General features: G+C 41.9%; 1 protein-coding gene across 1 annotated transcript in view; it reads left to right on the top strand.

Moving 5' to 3' along the window:
• LOC308138978 (lissencephaly-1 homolog) overlaps window positions 1-19,260 on the top strand; it is a 32,594-nt gene that overhangs the window by 651 nt on the left and 12,683 nt on the right. The window contains exons 2-3 of the mRNA XM_080508273.1: window positions 6,115-6,426; window positions 18,599-18,683. Coding sequence (XP_080364399.1) covers window positions 6,395-6,426; window positions 18,599-18,683 — 117 coding nt within the window. The 5' untranslated portion in view covers window positions 6,115-6,394. The remainder of the gene's footprint in view (window positions 1-6,114; window positions 6,427-18,598; window positions 18,684-19,260) is intronic.

Genomic DNA, 19,260 nt, shown 5'->3' with positions numbered 1-19,260 from the left:
TTACCGGCGACCGTTAATTAGCACCGTGATCTGCTGCTGTCTAAACCTTGTTTTGAAAGCTTATAATAAAAACCACGACCGTGTTCTTGCACGTCGTGTTCACGCGACGCTCAAGTTGGTGTGACATCGTCTCGTTCGTCAGTTGTAACACGTTGCTGTTTACGCTGTTTGCTGCAGTTTCCCGTCGCTTGCAGTATCAAGTGTTTGACATGTCATGGAAAGCCGCCGACTTAGTTTTTTTTTACCCTTCAAGTTATCGAAGAAATCGTCGTCGTTGATTGTTTTGCGTGTGCTGCAGTTGCTTGCTGTCGATCCGAGCCTCTCGTCACCGTCCTTGTCTCTCCACGCCTCGGTGTGTTTGAAAATCAGGGTGGAGCACGTCGGAGGCGAAGTGTTTGTAATGATTTCCCTCTCGGCGACATTCCCCGAGTCTGATGTGTTTGGCGGATAATCACCATCGAGAGATTTATCTTGTTTTTTTAAACGTGTGTTTTTTTTTTTATTCTATACTCGAATGATGGGGCAAGCCTGCCTTGTATGTTTGACCCAGCCTTGTCTTGTCGGATCTAATGCAGCGTACTGAACCGGGATCGTTAACCGGTTGACTTTCCCCTGCCACGCCTGCAAAGACACGGACTGCTCTCGATCAACATGTGCACTTGAATATCGGTGGCATTTGTTTTTTTCTTCTTCAACTTCAGAACATCAAGAAAAAAATACATGTCGCGGCTCTTATTTGGGGTACAACAGTTTTTGTCTGTCTTAAAATCGATTCTAAATCGAGGAAAAGAGTTGTAGTTACTGTGATTGCTATAATTTTTACATTTAGTTGTGAATTATTGTTTCAAATAATACCTTGCTTCAAGCACAGGGCCCACAAAAGCGCTTATATCTTCTCTTCTGCCCCCCCCCCCCCCCCCCCCCCAATGCATAGCAGGATGAAGGCTTGCTTTCATTAGACAAACAATATGTTATTCTTTAAGTGATTATGAGACTTTACTCTCCTTGTTTCAATGACCAGTAAGCCTTGACATGCTGTGTGCCTGAAATGTATATTATTTCTGAACTATAATTGTAGATTAAGATGTACAACTGTAAAAGTTGTTCATGAGTAATTAGCCACATTGTCATTCGTTAGTGAAATAACTGTGTAATAAAAGGGTTTGTCACTTTTAAGCACATGTTAATATTTTCATTATTCGTAATATAGACTGCTTGGTATTTAAACAGTCTGTAATTTGATGATATGGGAGCATTGTTATTGAAATGTCTGGCATTAAATGCCATTCGAATGCAATGCCACATGACCAAGTAATAAAAGTTGCACAATTTGTCAACTCAATCCTAGAACGTCCTGTAATATTTACACATTAAAAGCCTTGTGGTTAAATTACCTTAATGCAGCCTCAAGCACATGATCATGTGCTCCTCTGTATAAATGTATTATCAATTAATACTGTTGAAGTTGATTATGCAAGAGCGATGGTGTTTACTCATTAGCATGGCTGGCAGTGGGAGTTAAGTGTTAGTGGTGAGCGATGATGATATTCAATACACTAAGTGCAACATTTTGATCATATCTTGTAATCTAAGTCTTGGTTAGAGGTGATCAGTTTGATTATAAGTCAACATCAGTGCTACAGAACATCCCCCCCAAATCACCTCAAAAGCTTTCTGCTGCATTAAAGCAACATTAAAATTCAACTTTAGAGTACTTGACAAATACTATGCAAAATTAATTTGATTCTAAATTTATGTAAAGGATATTTTCCAATATAATTTCAATTAAATCTCAGTTTTGGTCTTAAAAAAAGCCAACTGAGCCTTTTTTTTGTCTGCGACTGCACTGATAACAGTTATGACTCTGACATAACTCGAGTCATACTATTGTATAACAATATTACAGCATTACTCAAATACTCATATTTTTTTTAAAAAGCGTTTGTCTTTTATAAATAAGTGCTTAAAATTTGAAATGTGATAATATGGCTATGTTTTCAGCTTTTTCAAAAGTTAGAGAGGCTAAGCTGTTCGCTGTTTCAAAGGTCAGCATTCAGTGAACACGCAGCACATTAAGTACTATGATAAGTGCAGCTGCCATAAAAATACACAGCTTCTTTTGGTCTTGCCATTGTATGACTTGATAAATGTAATCAACTCGTTTCATGGTTGGTCTGCTGTAGTTTCATCAAAAGCTTATTTGAATCCCTGTTTTCTCACAGCAAGGCTCCATTTAATGCCGTTTGCAATAATGCACAGTAACGTTTATATCACCGTGATAGGAAGTGATATTTACAAGGGTTGCTTTTAGCTGATCAGTCGTAAGATTTGATGGGCTCTTCTTACTGGCTTTGTGCACAGTGGAGGGATTCTTGGAAAAGGAGCCTCGCTGTACAGCTATGCCACCTCCTTTTTTATTTAGTGTCAACACACAACGAGGAGAGGGGTGGGTTGTTTGTGGCAGGCCCAAGGGCACCTACTATGCTTCTCCACAGCTGACAGTAGCACAGAGGCTGGCCGTCCCGACAGCTTTCTCTCCACTCAGCCAACTCGTCTCTACTCTGTGTTTCCACCTGCGTCTTCTGGTCTTTTTTTTTTTTTGGTGGGGGGGGGGATCATTTACCAATTTGTGCTGCCAATGAGCCCAAGAGACCAGTAAAACAAAACAAAAAAAAAATTCTCTGTTTTGGTTGCTAGGGAATAAAAAGGCTTGATATTTCCAATTTGTTAATGTCAACAATAACTAATAGACTCTCTGTATTTAGGTTTCTCGTCTATATTTAGGGCTGCACTAAGCTTGTTGGCGGGAAAGAAAAGCCCTGATGAGCGGTGAACAAGCATCATGTCTGCTAACTTCTCTGTGGAGATTGATGGGCTTTCTCTGGCCTCTTGTTTACTCTGCTCTTGTTGATAGTTTATAACTGATAAATAAAACTAACAAATCCAGGCCACTTGCTGTATAATTTGCTAAGTTTGGTTTGTTGCCAACCCACCTAAGTGGCATAAACACTTTGCAGGTCGTAATGGCTCCTGATGGAAAGCTGAGCCAGATGTTCGCTCAGTTTCAACATCAGTTAATGATAAAGCTCTTTGGATAACTTCTGTCTGAGAGTTTTACTGAGAATGAGCTTTTCACAGAAACTAGATATTATTTCCACGCGCTTCAGTCACACGTTGTCCAGATCAATATCTCAACTTGTGATGCTTTCTGGAGTTACCTGCTCAATCAGGAAGGGTTCAACGCAGGCTGACGACAGAGGTTTATTCCCTTACCTACTTGATTACATAGCTTAATGAATTATGCATGTATTTTCAGCAGGTGCAACTCAGTGATGTACTGCTGGCATGCAAATTACTGTTTGTGTAGCCATCACCTTTTGTTAGACCACAAAACTGTGTTAATCAAAGCTGATGGCAAGTTGCTTCAAACATCTCTGCTAATATGCCACATAACAGCTTGGCAATGATAATCCATGTTTGTAGATAGCAAGGCACTAACTGATTACAATATTATTGGAATTTGTTGTGTTAACTTTAAAACCACACTTGGCGTGTTGGTAGTAGCTGTACAGTCCATGTTAAGCTACCGTTTCTTCCAGACCTTTATCTCTTGTGCAGTTTGTGCTCAGCTGGTCTGTAGCATCACATGTGAGACCCACCTTGACAAATGCACAATGATTTTTCTGTTTTTCATTTGATGCTCATGTCATCTGGTTCATCCTGCTCTCTATGTTGTCAAACCCAGCTCGAAAGTGAAGTAACCAACAGAAAATGAAGATCTTCCAGATTCCAGCGACTTGAGATGCTTTGCATCTGAAGAAGATGTTAACAGAATGGCACTTGCATGAAGCTCTGAGTCAGAACAGGCTGTGTGGGGACGCGCGTCAGCTTTGTAAGCACGCATATTCTGTTTTGGTGATACATTGTTTGACACCACTGTCAGACTGTGCTTTAGGTTTCCGGTGCCCCTCGCCATTCTGTATTCACCACGAGTGTGACTGCTTGACATATTGGTGCACACATGTCATGTCTTCCTTATGTAACATCGTACATCACTCTGATGTGCTACCTTTGAACTAATGTTTTTTGTGACGATCACAATCCCTTTAAGGTTATACGTTTCACCTATCCTTGAATGTTCACCTAAAATTAAGTTAAGTTGTATGCTTTTTTTTGATGGGAATTCTTTAGATTGGAGCACAATTTTGAAACATTTGTTGGACCCTGCCTGGCAGGTCAAGATAGAATTGGAATAGGTTGTCACAAATCTGATGTGGCACTTGTCTGAGCTGTTCGCATCTCAAATCAAAAGAAGCGTGACTTTTTCCACTGCTTGTGCAATAGGACAAAATCTGGCATAGTCTTTCAATGTCAGTGTCATTATTTTAAAGGGGCCTTGTATTAAACCTTTCCTCCTGCTATACAAAGACGGGAGACTCACTGGCAGGAAGACACATTAATGTTATTAACCGTCAATGGATGGATTTATACCGCGGCTGCAGCCTCTATCCCTTCCCATCAAGACACTTCATTTTGTGCTGAACCAATTAGCTTGATTACGTGATTGTGCAAACATTTTGTTCAATACTGAAGCCACAAATGAGATTCTCAGAGTGGGGAGTCTCTCACATAAATGGATGCATACAGTGATGGCAGCTGCCACTGACACGGAGGGAAGTGTTAATATATCCTGTAGTAGATGACCTAATTTTCACACATAAAAGCTGTAGATGGTGCTAGCTTTTTGATAGATTGTTGTGGAGTTTTATAAAGAGCCAATTTTAGCTTCGGTGCCTTTGCCTTGTGTTGTTGTAGAGCTGTGACCCTGAATCACAGCAGAGCTTTTGGGCGGCAGCCAGAAACCTCCAGCATGCCGTAATACACACAGCCAGGGATAAGCAGACATTTGGACTGCTGTCAGGTAGTGACATCAGGGTCCAGAGGTTAGTTCTGTGCCTCATTGGGTTGCTTTACTATAGAGTCTACACAGTCAGCTATACAGTTGACGTGACATTTTTACACCATATATGTGGACCAGAGCACACATTATGAACAAATATTGGATGAATTGAGCAGACTGAACTCTGAATGTCAGGTAAGTCGATCTTGTATCCTTTGGCTTCAAGGTCCCTGCATCGCTCTGCTTATTTTCTGCAAACAAAAGCAGAAGGAAAAATCCCCAATGGTCATGTCACTGCTGCTTCATCAGCTGAATTGAGGGATGTGTGAATTTTCCACATCATTAGAGCTTCCTGGGACGTATCCAGCTATGACTGGCTTCTTCACTGCACCATGCAGGAAGCTTCCTGCCCGGCGCTGTCTTTTGTCCATCTTCCCGATTGCATGTTTTATTGCATTTGTGTTGGGTGGTTGCAGTCCTATGAAAGAGATAGTTTGACTTATTTTATGCCTTTGTGTATGGGTCTGACACAGAGTTAGTCAGGCTGGTCCCAGTAGACCAAGAGGTTTATTCTAGTGGGTACAAATAAAGAAGTAAGGAAAAAGACTTGTACGCATCAATAATCCACCCCGATAAAAATTATCACACCGATTGCGGGTTAATTTTTATACTGAAGCAAACGGTTGACGTGGCTTCAGTTCCCAGAAGTGGAGCCTGTCAGCTCTCTGGTTGATATCATAACGAGACGCCGGGGTCGGGTATTTGACAAGAGCCCAGCCGTTACTGGAGCTCGCTCAGCCGTGTCCTGTTTTTCTTTCCTGTTGGCAACCTGGGAGAAGTACGTTGCTCGAAGAATGTGGGTCAGCTCTTGTATGTACAGGGGGAGAGGCATTTGCTGCGAGAGCAGACCTCTTTGAAAGCTCTCCAACCAGACGGGTGACATGACTTCTCAGCATTGTGATGGCAGACAGCATGTGTAGAGCCAAAGAAAGCAAAGAGAAGAGCAGTTTGTTAAAGGTGTTTTCATTTCATCCCTCAAAATGTTTAATGATTATAATTTATACTGAGTCACACTGGTTTTTATTCTGAATAAAAAAAAAAAAAAGAAAAACACTTTATACATCACTCCTCTTGGCTGTAAACCTTTCTCTCCCCACCGACTCCTCATGTTACCCATCATGCATACTTAATGTTGACTTTCTGTTTCTCTCCAGATGCAGTGTAGACTTTGCTGGTGACTGGTCTGCGGGCTCGCCTCTTTCTTGTCCCTGGAGTCAGGCAGTTGAGGGGAAGATTCCTGCGTTCCCCTCCTCTCAGTCCGAGTCTCTGTTTGGACAAAACCAACCGCCCGCCATTGGAGTACACAAGTCGTCTTCGCCCGTGTTGCGTGGATCAGCACAGCTCATCTCCTGACTGAGGAGAGCGCAGCAGCTGCACAAAGATCACCTTATACCACCTGATCCCTCCCGGCCCTGCCCACACTGCCCCGTCACCATGGTGCTCTCGCAACGGCAACGAGACGAACTGTAAGTTGGAAACACACTTTTGGGAGCAAGTGGCTTTGGCATTAAAGTACAAAAGATTGAAATTTCGACGTTTCTAGTTACCTTTCCTGTCTCATACACCTGCACAGGTGTCCAGTTGCTCTGCATTCTGGTGACAGTTCTGTGAAACTATTTAAAGTATGGGCTGCTTCAGTTGTCTAGTAGAAGAGGTGTTTGGCCGGCTAAGGGACTTCTTCAGCCACCAGTGAGAGCAAATGGATTTCACCTATATGGTTCGTTTTAACATTAAAACACCAATGGAGGCTACCACCATGCGAGGTTTTTCAGTCCATACATTGTGAGCAATTTGGAGTTCCGTGTCTTTCTCAAGAACACGTTAGCCCTGTTTCCACCTCACAAAAAATGCAGGGATGGTTTGGTACGGTTCGGGTTTCCACCGCAAGAATTGCGGATGTTGCGGAAATAACTGCTCAAAAGGTAGACACTTTTCTATCACCCTTCCGTTGGGTTACGTGTGACAACAGAACGGTCCGGTTTTGAGGAGCCGTCTGCTGATTGGTCAGAGATTTACTACACACCCTCAATATTTTAATTTGTCGGCTGTATGAATCCTCTGTTGTTAACATATTCAGCTTTGCACCGGTTGTTTTTTTTTTGTTTTTTTTGCAAACCTTTCATGCTGGTCCCGAAAGAGCAGACATGAGGCAGGGACGGAGACCGGGGCTTGATGATTCACTAGCGAGTCCGCTCGTCACCTCGTGTCGCTGGCCGGTGCTCCATTGCGTGTGCCGCCGTGTGTTCGCACACACTGGCCGGCCCCGGAGCTCTGGTTCCCGAACGCTGGAGTTCCAGAACTTGCCGGTGTGTGCGACGTGATAAAGTTGATTGGAAGTTGGAGCTGCAGCTCTGCAGCTGCAAAAAAATGATGTCACGCAGACCCACACATTGTCCTACCTGAACAAAAATTGTTTGTACTGGTTCCTTTTCTGACCTTCCTCTTGCCTCAAGTTGCCTTTTGGGAGCAGACATGCATAATTCTTACATTTCCATACTTGCCTACAGAGAGGAGTTTATTACAGCCTCATATAAAATCAACAATAATGATAATAATCTCAAAGCAGAGCTCTGGTATCGGAATGGTATCAGTATCCGCAGATATCTCATTCAGGTATCGGGATCAGTTCTGAAGTGAAAAAATGTCGATCGGTGCATCCCTAATTCTCGCTGTACTGTATACAACACTTAAAAGATAATGGACCTTTGATTGAAAATTAGAGGTGATCACAAATGAGGAACTGAAAGATGTTGGACATATTCACTCCAAAATTGACCATAGCAATGTAATTTTTTGTTGCTTTAACCACGATTACAACTTAGTAATAGACTTGTTTACATGTTACAAGGGATATATTGCTATCGAGGGTTAAACCCCGAAAGCACACTATTAAGAGCCAAAAGCTGTGTTTTCTGTGATTAAAAATGCTTTGAGTGCCATCTGAACACGTTACAGCCTCTTAATAATCAAGTCTTTTTGTATCTCCTGCTTGCTACCATTTTTTGTTGACATCTTATGGAATCCCATGTTATTGTGATGTCCATCTGTGCGAGGGCTTAATTTGCAGAGCTGCAGTTGTGTTGATCTGAATCTCGTGTTTCTTCAAAGCTGCCCGGTAACACGAGACGGAATTATACATATAAAAGCTCTTGATCAAAGGCGGGATGTGTGCCGCTTCCTGTGAGCCTTATGTTCTCCTTTGCCCAGTTTTGGTTTTTAATTTTACAAATCTAGAGCCAATGTTAAAATAGGCCTTTGTTACTAGACGGTCTGTATGCTTTTAGAGCAGTGATGTGCATTGACAACAGGCTTCAGTTTAAATTAAGGTATTTTTTTTTGGGGGGGGGGACTTCCCTCAACATTAACAAATGACTAGTTGGGGTTTCCCGAGTTCCCATGTGGCCTGAAAAACAAATATATTGATTTCCCACCTCGACCACCCTCTCCTTAAAATGGTTAGAATTCATTATGTGCTTGACCTGACCCAGAAGAAGCTGAGAGTCACCTTTGCCCCAGAAAAGACACAAGGGGCAAAACATGCTGTGATTCACGGTGTATTCATGTGCTTTGTTTATTCAGTCAATATTTTGGATTCGGCAGGAAAACCATGTGCCCAACGAAAGAAGTATCTTCCACGGGAACTAGAGTGGTACTGAGACAAAGAAATGCAGCACATATGGAATAAGAGTGACAATGATGATGGGAGGCACGAACTTCAGCTTGGCACTGCAGACTTGGAGCGCTTGGTAATTAACCCTTAAGGCAAGAGATTAAAAAGTTAAGGCAGCCAAATGTGAGATACAAGGACACGAGAAGGAGAGGGGGAGGACCGTTCTGAGCGACAACCTTCAAAAGTCTACCGTCTGTAATGAGTACTGCCCAATTCCGGGAGTCGAATTAATTTGAGGTATGGCTCCTAATGCTGCAACTTAGCTAGGCTAGGATTTCATCTTTCCTGCTTCACTCCTGAGTGTTTAACGCTTCATGTGCAGTGACTAGGGATTCACAGTCCACATTTTTTCCCTTCCGATCCCATCCCGATACCCAAATCTGCCGATAACGATACTATTCAGTTACCGGAGCTCTGTTTACTTTAATATTATTATTATCAATATTGTTGATTATATATGAGGCTGCAATAAACTCCTCTGTATAGGCAAGAATGAAATGTACGAATGTATGCTCCCAAAAGGCTGCTTGAGGTAAGTGTAAATTCAGAAAAGGAAGCAGTGCGAACTATTTTTGTTCAGTTTGGACAATGTGTGGTCTGTGTGACGTCATCATCTCATCATAAACTTGTTGTATCATTAAAATCCCAGAATCACTTTAACTATTATTAGCTAAAATTATTTTAGCAATGCAGCTCCACCGATTGGGATTACTTTTCAGTATTGCGTGGAGTTGGGGGCAGCATCACGGAGGTTTGAATCGCCTGCTGCAGTGTGAAGGAGCTGCTTTTCATTGTTTTGGTGACGCGGTCAGGGCTGTTCTCCTCGGCGAGCTGGCTTTTTAGAACTGTGACACGCAGCAGCCGACTCGCTGTACAACGGCTTTGCAAACATTGCATGTTTCTGTGTTGGTGTGCGGTGTTTCCAGCATAAAATATATCCAAACCGCGACATGTTGTCATGAAAATTTGGATAGCCGCAATGCTACTAGGTTAGCCTGCTCGCTGGCTTTATTGCCCAAAAAGAAGTATATAAACACTGCAGATTTAACGTAATTGTTTGTTGATTTCACTCTTGCACAGTGCAGCCATTGGAAACTGGAACCGTGTTCAGATGACGGAGCTCTCTCCGTTCCTTGTAGTGTTTCTGGGTTTTTCTCCGGATAGTGCTGAGGGAGGGGTCTGTTGGTATGGAGCGCTCTTTTGGAATGCTAATCTTTCATGCTATTTGCTATTCAGAGGAAGCTGCCAGGACCTCCCACTCTGCTCCCCCTGCAGCCCCCTTTCTCTGTTACTGCATAAGTCCCTGGCCCCCTTCGTTTACAGGAAACTTGTGTTGGGACCACTTGAGTCACATTGAAGCGTCTGTTGCATTCCACCTGTTAGGAGACATCGCCCGCCTCAGGCCATATGGTCATCGATTCGGCTGTGAAGTTCCCCAAAGATGTCATTCTCTAACTGAAAGTTTTGTTTTGGTGTAGCCTATTTTGAGCCAGACAAAGGCTGGAATGAGAAAAGTGACTGCTTGCCCATTCATTCAAATTTTTCATTAGAAAATGTGGGGGTGGTGTCTCCTTTTTCTTTTTGGTTTACCATCAGGCAGCAAACAAACACATTTGTCGCCGTTTCATTCAGGCAGCCTCTTCTGCTCTCCCGGTTCTGCTGTTGGAATCACTGAAGCTGCACTAACCCTGATGGATTAAAATGTGTTTGGCTTCAAGTTTGTATTTACTCTCTATTTTGAAATAAAATGTCATCAAGACGATACGATTAATCTTCCTCTTCAATCTTTCCAGTAATTGCTGACCTGCTCGTTACCACAGATCATAATGTTTTATTTACCCCATGTGGAACAGCATATTTAAAAAAAAAAAAAGAAAGAAAAAAAAAAGAAATGATCTTTGTGTCCCAGACTGGTGCTATCTTGTCAGCACCACAGTCAGATGCTGTGATTGCGCAGACTATGCACAACAACCTTGTTTTCACTCATTTTAGCGAATGAAAAGCACATTTGTGTTTCTTTGCAGGGTCAGGGGACTTATTCCCGGCAGCATAGTGTAAAAATAGATGTAGAGCACAAACTAGTTGCTCCCCTGAAAGACCTGCAGGCGCCTGTGTGCAGATGGGCCCTCTGCTTTTGAACTGCCTCTTTGCTTTACAAAGAAAATCCCCTAGGACTCCACCATGTCTTGGGCAACAAGATGGTTCATGTGATTTTTTTATTTTTTATTTTTTTTTTATTCTTATTTTTGTCCTCCATCAAGCCCCTACAGTGTATGTGACATAACCGATTAAATGCCATTCAAAGATGCGGAGGCTACATAATGAGTGCTGTAATTATGAGTTACCAAACATCTGCACAGTTCACTGGTTAGTTTCCCCAGAACAGATGTCATGTTAATGTACTGATTTATTTTCAGATTTATTGTTCTACTTCCTGCTTGCTTGGTTCACCTTTAATCACCTCAGTCATGACATAGTATTAAGATATACCATTCACTCATATTCTTGATTGTATACTGTTTCAGTAGCTTTTAGCTTGGTAATAACTCACTCCAATTAATAGTTAATAACTCCATTATGGAAAAAAATCGTCATCACGATTATTTTGGGCAATATTGAAATCCCGATTATTTACAAGATTGTCTTTGAATTTGGAACAGCATTTATTGAACATGTTTAAAAAAAGACTCCTGTTAAATTTATAAAAATATCTTGTAATGTAGTAAAAAAAAATAAACTGTTGTACTGCAGATACTAATATAAACTACAATAATGCATCATGTTGCTTTGCCTTATATGTTGATACTTTGGCTGTCCTGTGAGAACCACGCTTCTCTAAAACAGTCACAAGCTGAGAAAAACATGTTTTCTACATCATTGCAATGCATTAGCTACTGCATGGAGGGTTTATCGCTCACTGTACTCTTTTACAAACTTTCACCCATCAGAAATACCAAGTTACTTACAAGTTAACCCTACGGTGCTTTATTGATAGGCACCGTTAGCATGACTTAGCTTTAAAATGACACGTAACTTAAACCTAACACAGTTATTTGCATCATCAATATATGTTAGTTTACGGCAAATATATCAACGGAGAGCACACGCAAGAAACCATACATTAATAACTTTTTGGGGAAACTTAAAACTAGCAACATACCGCTATGTAGCTCACGCCTGAGCGTTTGGGTTAAATGTGTCATTACTTCCTGTCTGACAGTGGAGGAAGCCTCACAGTGGAGCCTGCACCAGAAATTTACCACATAATTGATTTTCTTCCATTATAGGAATTTTGAGATCATCTGGAGCCAAATCGTAATCATGATTAAAATGATCTTTAAAAAAAAAAAATATTAAATGCGTTTATTTTTTTCATTGTTTTTTATTTTTAGTATTTCTTCCTCTCCAACCCCTTCTAGTTATCTCACACACGCACGCACAAACACAAGGATTTGTAAATATCGTCTTGACTGTCTTTTCGGCATTTTACACTAATGTCTTTGTCATTGAGTTGTCTGTATTTTGCAAAGTAAAATAAAAAAAAAATCACTTCCCCTATTCACATGCCTTCTTGAAATTGGGATTGCCTTGTCAGTTTGAAGTGTCGATAATTTATGAATGAAAGGCTGCAGCCTCTCTATTTTCTTTCCCCTTTGGAAATGGGTTTGAATTGCCCAGGTTCAACCAATGTTTGTAGTTTTTCCTAGAAAAGTTGCCATATGTCCTCTGTTTGAGTGTGACAGGCGTCACGTCATCATTGCATTCAGGCTTTTGTTGATGGCAAACAGATTTCTGTTGCGGTGGTGTGTTCCCCAGTCTTTTGAACGATACCGAGTGTATTAAATGTGATTCCATCTGCAGGGAGTCAATCAATGTACAGAGGAAATTTTTCTTTTTGGATGGACTGGCACTGAAGCGTCTCCATTTTTCTGGACCATCATATCCCGTCTCTGGTGTCACTTCAGTGACCAAAGTCTTGCTTTACCTTGTGATATAATTAATGTAAACCCTACTTAAGCCCATTGTTGTGTGTGTAGTTTTAGCCTGGTTTAGGTATGTTTGAGAGAGGTGGGTTTTTGAGCCGATTAGTCTTAGAAAAGAACTTTTATGGCGTTTCTGTATCTTAAGAGATGGGCAACTTTTTTGACGCAGAGTGCCATTTTGAAGCCAGTAGGCTAAAACTAAATGAATCGGTATGAGACACACGTGCGAAATAACCAACCAAAATCCTGTGGTGAAATTAACTTCAAAAGTCAAGTTCATTATGCCTCAAATTTTTCACGTGTTTTTGCTTTTGTTTTTCAGACAAGTACGTTTTTAAAGCATACCACTGACACATTTAGACGCCATGTCTTCATCAGATAGTTCATGCAGTGGTGTTGGATGACTTGTCTTTTATCAGCTGGATGTTACTGGAGCGGGACTGATCTGTCACTTTTGAGAGATCAGGCACACCCCGTCGGCCCGCTCCGCCAGGTGTGTGACAGTATGAACACTCCCTTGTCCTTGTTCGTTGTCGTCGGGCCTCGTTTTCTTATTTCCAGCGTTTGCGGCGGTCCTCTTCAGTGCGGATGACTTTACCTGCTTGCTGAGGAGGCCGACGTTTGTGACTCCGTCCAAACTCTTGAGACCGGCCCCATACAGACAGGCTGTGCATCATGTGGTTCATGTATGACTGACTGTGCAACTATCACTGTCCAATGATTGCAAGCGTAACAAGAGCTTCCATTCAGTTGTACCCAGTCTGCTGGCTTGGTGTACACCTGTGTGCATGGCAGTGTTCACAAATGGACCTATGCAGTAATGCAACAATTGCAACAGGGTTCATTTGAACTGGAGCAATGTGGCCTTTTCTTTTTGTGTGAATACTAGTTGGATGGACTTGCACCTTTTTCAAATGTCCTCTTGGCTTAAGGGTTGATCCTCACTGCAGTGCCGTTCCATCTCCTACCAGCTTCACATTGAAACCATCTGCATTATAATAATGATCTTTCTAAGAGGCTTCTGAAAGCCAAGTGAGACACAACTGCCCTTTTCTTTACAATGTGCTGGATTAATTCTCCAGGTAGTCTGGAATGATTGCCTTTAGCTGGTGAGCTTCATGTGTTTATGAAGAATACCCAGGGTTTCTCTTCAATCTCATCAATCAGGCAGGTGAAATAGTTTATTGCTTCAGATCTCCTTTGTTATGGCGGCTTTCGTCGCGTTCATCAACCCCAGACACATGCAGTCTTTTGGTGTGTTTCAAAGCTTTATTTGCTTCGACGGTGTTGAATGGCTGACAAAATATTCCAATAGTGACACATTTTTATTGTATTGCCTGGTTTACAAAAGTGAAAAAAAAAAAAAGAATTATTGAAGTTTTACTCGGCCGTGAAATGAAGATGGCACCACATTTTGTTTACACATCAGAAAATCCACCAAGCCGATGAAATATTTACTCAAAAGTGACCTTGAAAATGTGAAGTTTTTGGTTTTTTACCATTCCTTTCAAGGCATTTTTTCCTTGGCTCGACAGCTGGGCCTTAGTCTTTTCTTTTTGTGTTGCTTGAATATCAATACAGACACACTTTTATAGAAAGTGGTTGCCTTATCATACATCACTCACCCCTCCTAATGTTTTCACAGTCGTCATTGACAAGTTAAATGTTTTGAGACTCGTTAAGAGATGGATAGTTGTACATGCTGTTGTCAAAGAGTTTATGGCTCAGTCTTGTGTTGCTTGCCCCAACAGACTTTGATATACCTACACAAAGTAATAGGAACTTGCATCTTTTATGTGCCAAGAGAGTTTGCTGACGTGAGCTGCAGTCTATTAAACATTCATGAGCAGCTTTTTATCTGTACTTAACAGCCCATATGTCTGTTGTAGGAGTGTTTCTTTGTAGAGGTCGTGCACGTAGACCATGAATGGACAGCCTTGGTCACGATGGGAGCCGCAAAAAAATGTCATCTCTTCCAGAGGGTGGACTTGTCGAGGATTAGTTAAAGATGTGTGAGAATTGGAGCAATTGATTTAACATAAGGTTTTGCGTTACAGTAGGAATGATTGACCTTCTTCGTTGCATCACCTTTTTTTTGTAAGTTGTCTCGTGGGCTGCAAAGAAGACAGATGGGCGCCGCCCAGTGATGTGGGCTTGTATGTGGTATGGGTTAAGCAAATGCAGCACATGGGAAGGTTGTGTGTTTGTTGTTAGTTCATGTGTCATAATCTCTGCCTTCACAGGAGGGTGTTTGCTGGCTGATTAATTTCAGAGCCCTGCCAGTCACTAATCTCTAATTACTAAGCATTTCAGTATTGGATCTGAGGCGCAACACATTTATTTTCTGCAGCTCGCTCTGTAAATTCTTGGTTTATTTTTATACTATATAACTGAACATTGATTAATATGTTTATTCTTTTTCAATCTATTGGGACTTGAGGCAACATTTGTCTGCTTCCTTTTATGACTCAGTCTGATGAAGGTTGACTGCTCATCTTAAAGCTTTAACGAAGCTTTGTTCTGAACAGTCTGTCATCATTCATAGCGTACCGTCTCTACGTCTGAGTGTGGGGGACAGTGTTGCTTCAGTGTCAATTTCTTGAAGTTTTTTTTTTTTAAATGAAAGCAACAAAATGCATCGATGGCGCACAGATATCAAACAAGATGATTAAGTACAACTAGAACATTGAGGAGAGTCTTAGAAAAGCATGGGCGTTTAGATTTTTTGCATCAGGTTTGAGATGTGGTTGTGGGGTTTAGTAATTCCAGTTCTGTTTTCATTCACATGTAAACGGCTACAGCACCTTGTTGACAGGCTGAAGTCCTGCTTCTGTTTGTTATAAAGTTATACTTAATAGAAAATTAACAAGAGCTGAACTGTTCACACTTGCTTGTACATGTCCTCATACATGTGTACATACTGAACATTTTTATGAGCTTATTTTGTGCCGGTGTTCTACTTTATTATATGTTTTTTCTGAATTTATCTTTGCACAAGTTCGGAGAGAACGTCAGCCCTTCCATTTCATTTATCTTTTATGATTCCAGTTCATTCTCCTTATGTTGGGGGATTTTTGTTTACCCACCCTCTGGCTATACGTTCTTCACTTGTGGCAAATATAAATTTGATTAGGTATTTATCTTTTGAGGGCTTTGCTCGCCTCAACCAACAGTTTATAATGCAAAGACATTCAGGTTACTATCATACTGGAAGGAAGGAATTGGAGCATATTTACACCAAGAAAGCTGATTTCATGTTTTTGATTAGTCAAATGTTGCCTCTCTACTGACGTCATAATGAGTGACTGCAGTCTTGTGTGATTTCAAATATTATTTACCAAACCTGTATTTGTCATCTTGGTGGTAACCATGTCTACATGTTTGGCCAATATACTGGTAGCCTTTGACCACTTTGCACATATTGCAGTGAAACTGTGGCGGCTTTGACAGTAAATGTTGCTCGTTTCTATGATGCATGTGAAGATAATGAAGCAGGGAGTCGGAGGATATGACATTGATGTCCGGCATGCCGGATGACTGAGTCACCGTTCTTCTCTGAATGTTGAGGTCATCATCCGTGGCTGTCCTGCTGGCCCTGTTCACCGGTTAGCGCATGAGGAAGCAGTGATGGGCCACAAAGTGTTTAGTGCCGTGTTCATCATGTCGTCGTAGAAATTCTTTTTGCCTCACTTACTTCTTTGGAGAATGTGTTCTTTGCTTGCTTTCTGTTGTTCTTTCTCTCTTTCCATCTGTCCTCTCTGTCCATGAATTTGCCCTGCCCTCTTTTATCACCATCCCCTCATCACGTCATCTGGCTGTAGGCTGCAAGTAACCATGGAAACCTACTGGTTTGCTCTCTTTTGTCGACATAAGTACACTTCTCCCCATTTCCCCCATTAATGTTTTAAATTATCTTCCCCTGCAGCCTGTCAGGACTCTATAGTGCAAATGTGTGTTTATTTATTTTGGCACTTTTACAGTAAAGGAGCTTCAGGGGCTCTAAGTACTGTCTTGATGTTGTAAATATTGGCATTTGTTGTTTTTCCTTTGTTGCTGTGCTGTTGGTACGCATACTTTTTGTGTGTGTGCTTTGTTCTCCGATAATGCAGATACAAACCATGCGTCATTATCTGAGAGCATCACACAAACTGCTCCACCATGTGGTGTCCATATAGTCAGAGGAGGTTGTTTGACCTGAAGCTGGATTGTCTCTTTCATATCCACTACCTTGTCATTGGTGTGTGGTGGAAGTATATCAGCTTTTCGACACACACACACACCCATGCCACATTGCGGCGTTTCCTCTCTCTCGCCTTCACTGATGTGTGCATGTTTTCAGACATGCTGGCACACCTCGGCCCTCGGCACTAGTCTCGTAGGCGTGCGGCAGGCTGTCAGAGGAGGAGATAACCTCCTGCTAACCTTGAGCTGTAATAACGGTCTGTTCTTGCCATCATGGGAGTTCAGGTGGGCAGGAGGAGAAGATGGTTTAGCTGCGAAGCTCTGGTCGAGAGGGCACGGGGGGCACAGGCTGGGCTGACAGATTGTCATTGCCCCCCCCCCCCCCCCCAAAAAAAAAGCAGCCCTATCATGTTGGCACCTTAAAGCCCTGCCTCCCTGACAGCTTGTCTGGTGTCTCCTGTCCTCAAATGTGTGCACAAACAGAGGAGGGCCATGAGAAATATTGTCTTGCTGTGTTTTTAATCAGGTATTCATGAATTCATTGTCTCGTCTGTGTGTACTTTGGGTAATTAGTCAGTGTTTTGAGTCTTTTCATAAGCCATGTATAACGTTACCAGTATTGGTATGTACGTGCTCTCAATATGGACCTGAAAGGAGCCCTCGTGTTCACAAGACTCCTCTTTATGGCGCTTTATCATTGCACATTAACATTGACGGTTATTAAAAAGAAATGGCAGCCAAAGCACATTGTGTAAATTTTATATGCAAAGTGATGTGGTTTAAGATTCATTACACTAAAAATTGCTTGCAATAACATTGCAATGTGTCCAGTTGGAGTGTGAAGAGGATTTACTGCCCTCGCTCTGATGATAGTAAAGATATCAGGGATCATGAACTGCATCTGCATCAACTTAATGGTTTGGAATAGAAAAAAAGTGAAATAATGATTTCCCCTGCACTCCTTATAGAATTTAATTAGATGAAGAATAGAAGGCTGCACTGTTGAGAGTAACTTGACTTGAACCTCATTAATAAGTCTTAGTAAATTGTGCTTCTGCTGAGGCTGCGGTCGTAAAATGTGCGCATGTTTTTCCCCTGTGACAGCCCAGGAGACAAAACCAGGAAGAGTGAAGGGAGCCATGTTTCTCCCGGCTTTCTATTGTCTATCCTATCTGGCCATCTCCTTTCACATATTTGAAATAGTAGGACTGCTGCACATCACTGTTGCTTATGCTCCCCTCACCCCCAACACCTTTTGTGTCGGCTTTCTGAAAAGGTTCTCTGCCTTTCACTATCCACTGGTTTTTGTCTGAACGCAGAATCCCGAGAAGGAGATGCTCTCGTGTGGAGTATCAGTAGCCAGAAGCCTGTACAGTTCACAGCGTTTGCTCTTGATTTTCTTTTCCTCAGAGTAATGGAGGGATGTACACTGACTCTCATTTCCCCGATATCCACACCACAGGGAGTCCTCCATTCCCATTATTTGCCCACAGTAACAAGAGCTCATTATAGAATCCAGACAGATGTGTTCTCTGTTTGGGTTGGGAGCTCGATGTGACTGTGACTGATGCTTTGCAGATCTACCTTCAGCAATACTCGCAGGCATTTTTAACTCCAGATTGTGACAATGGTGGATGTGAAAAGCGTGTTCAGTGTACATCTTTGTCACATTTCCTGAACTTGCTCATTTTCTCTCTTTGTTTTGCGCTGCTGAATACAGCTGTTACCCATGCCGTTGGCTGTTTCACCACCATCTCCTCTCTTATCTGGGAGAACTAATTATGGTTTTCCTTTCCGTTTCAGGAATCGAGCGATAGCTGATTATCTACGTTCCAATGGATATGAAGAAGCATATTCCACTTTCAAGAAGGAGGCAGAATTGGATAATGTGAGTACATTGAGAGTGGACACACACACACACACACACACACACACACACACACACACACACACACACACACACACACACACACACACACACACACACACACACACACACACACACACGCGTACACAGCCAATCAAGTCAATTTGTGCTGATTTCCCCTGCTTTCCCCTTTATTGCTCACGTTAGTCAACGTGTTCTTGGGTGTGACCAAGAACACCTGCACCCTATTAGGATGCTCTGTGTGATTAGAGGGGGTTTTCGCTTCATGCTCCTGATGGCTAATGTTAAGAGCAAGCGCTCATCTACTTGTATATGTTGCGATTCAAGGACTGCTCAAACACAAAGCCTTCTTTTTTCGTAGCATTTCCTTTTTTTTAATGATAATTATGTGGGCTTTCATCATCGTGCGGCGTAGTATACCTGCTCTGCCTCATGTCTCTCTGTTTATTCATGTACAATGAGTAGCAGGTTTGTCAATCTTCTGGTTCATTTTGATTAACAGTAAAAGTCAGGCAGCTCATTTCAGGTTTATGAATATACGCACCTAAAACTATTTTATTTTAGGGCAATTATCTTA

The sequence above is a fragment of the Blennius ocellaris genome (genome assembly GCF_963422515.1).
Source record: "Blennius ocellaris genome assembly, chromosome: 2".
Taxonomy (NCBI): domain Eukaryota; kingdom Metazoa; phylum Chordata; class Actinopteri; order Blenniiformes; family Blenniidae; genus Blennius; species Blennius ocellaris.
The sequence above is the reverse complement of the archived record's forward strand: the minus strand, read 5'-3'. Positions and strand labels throughout refer to the sequence as shown.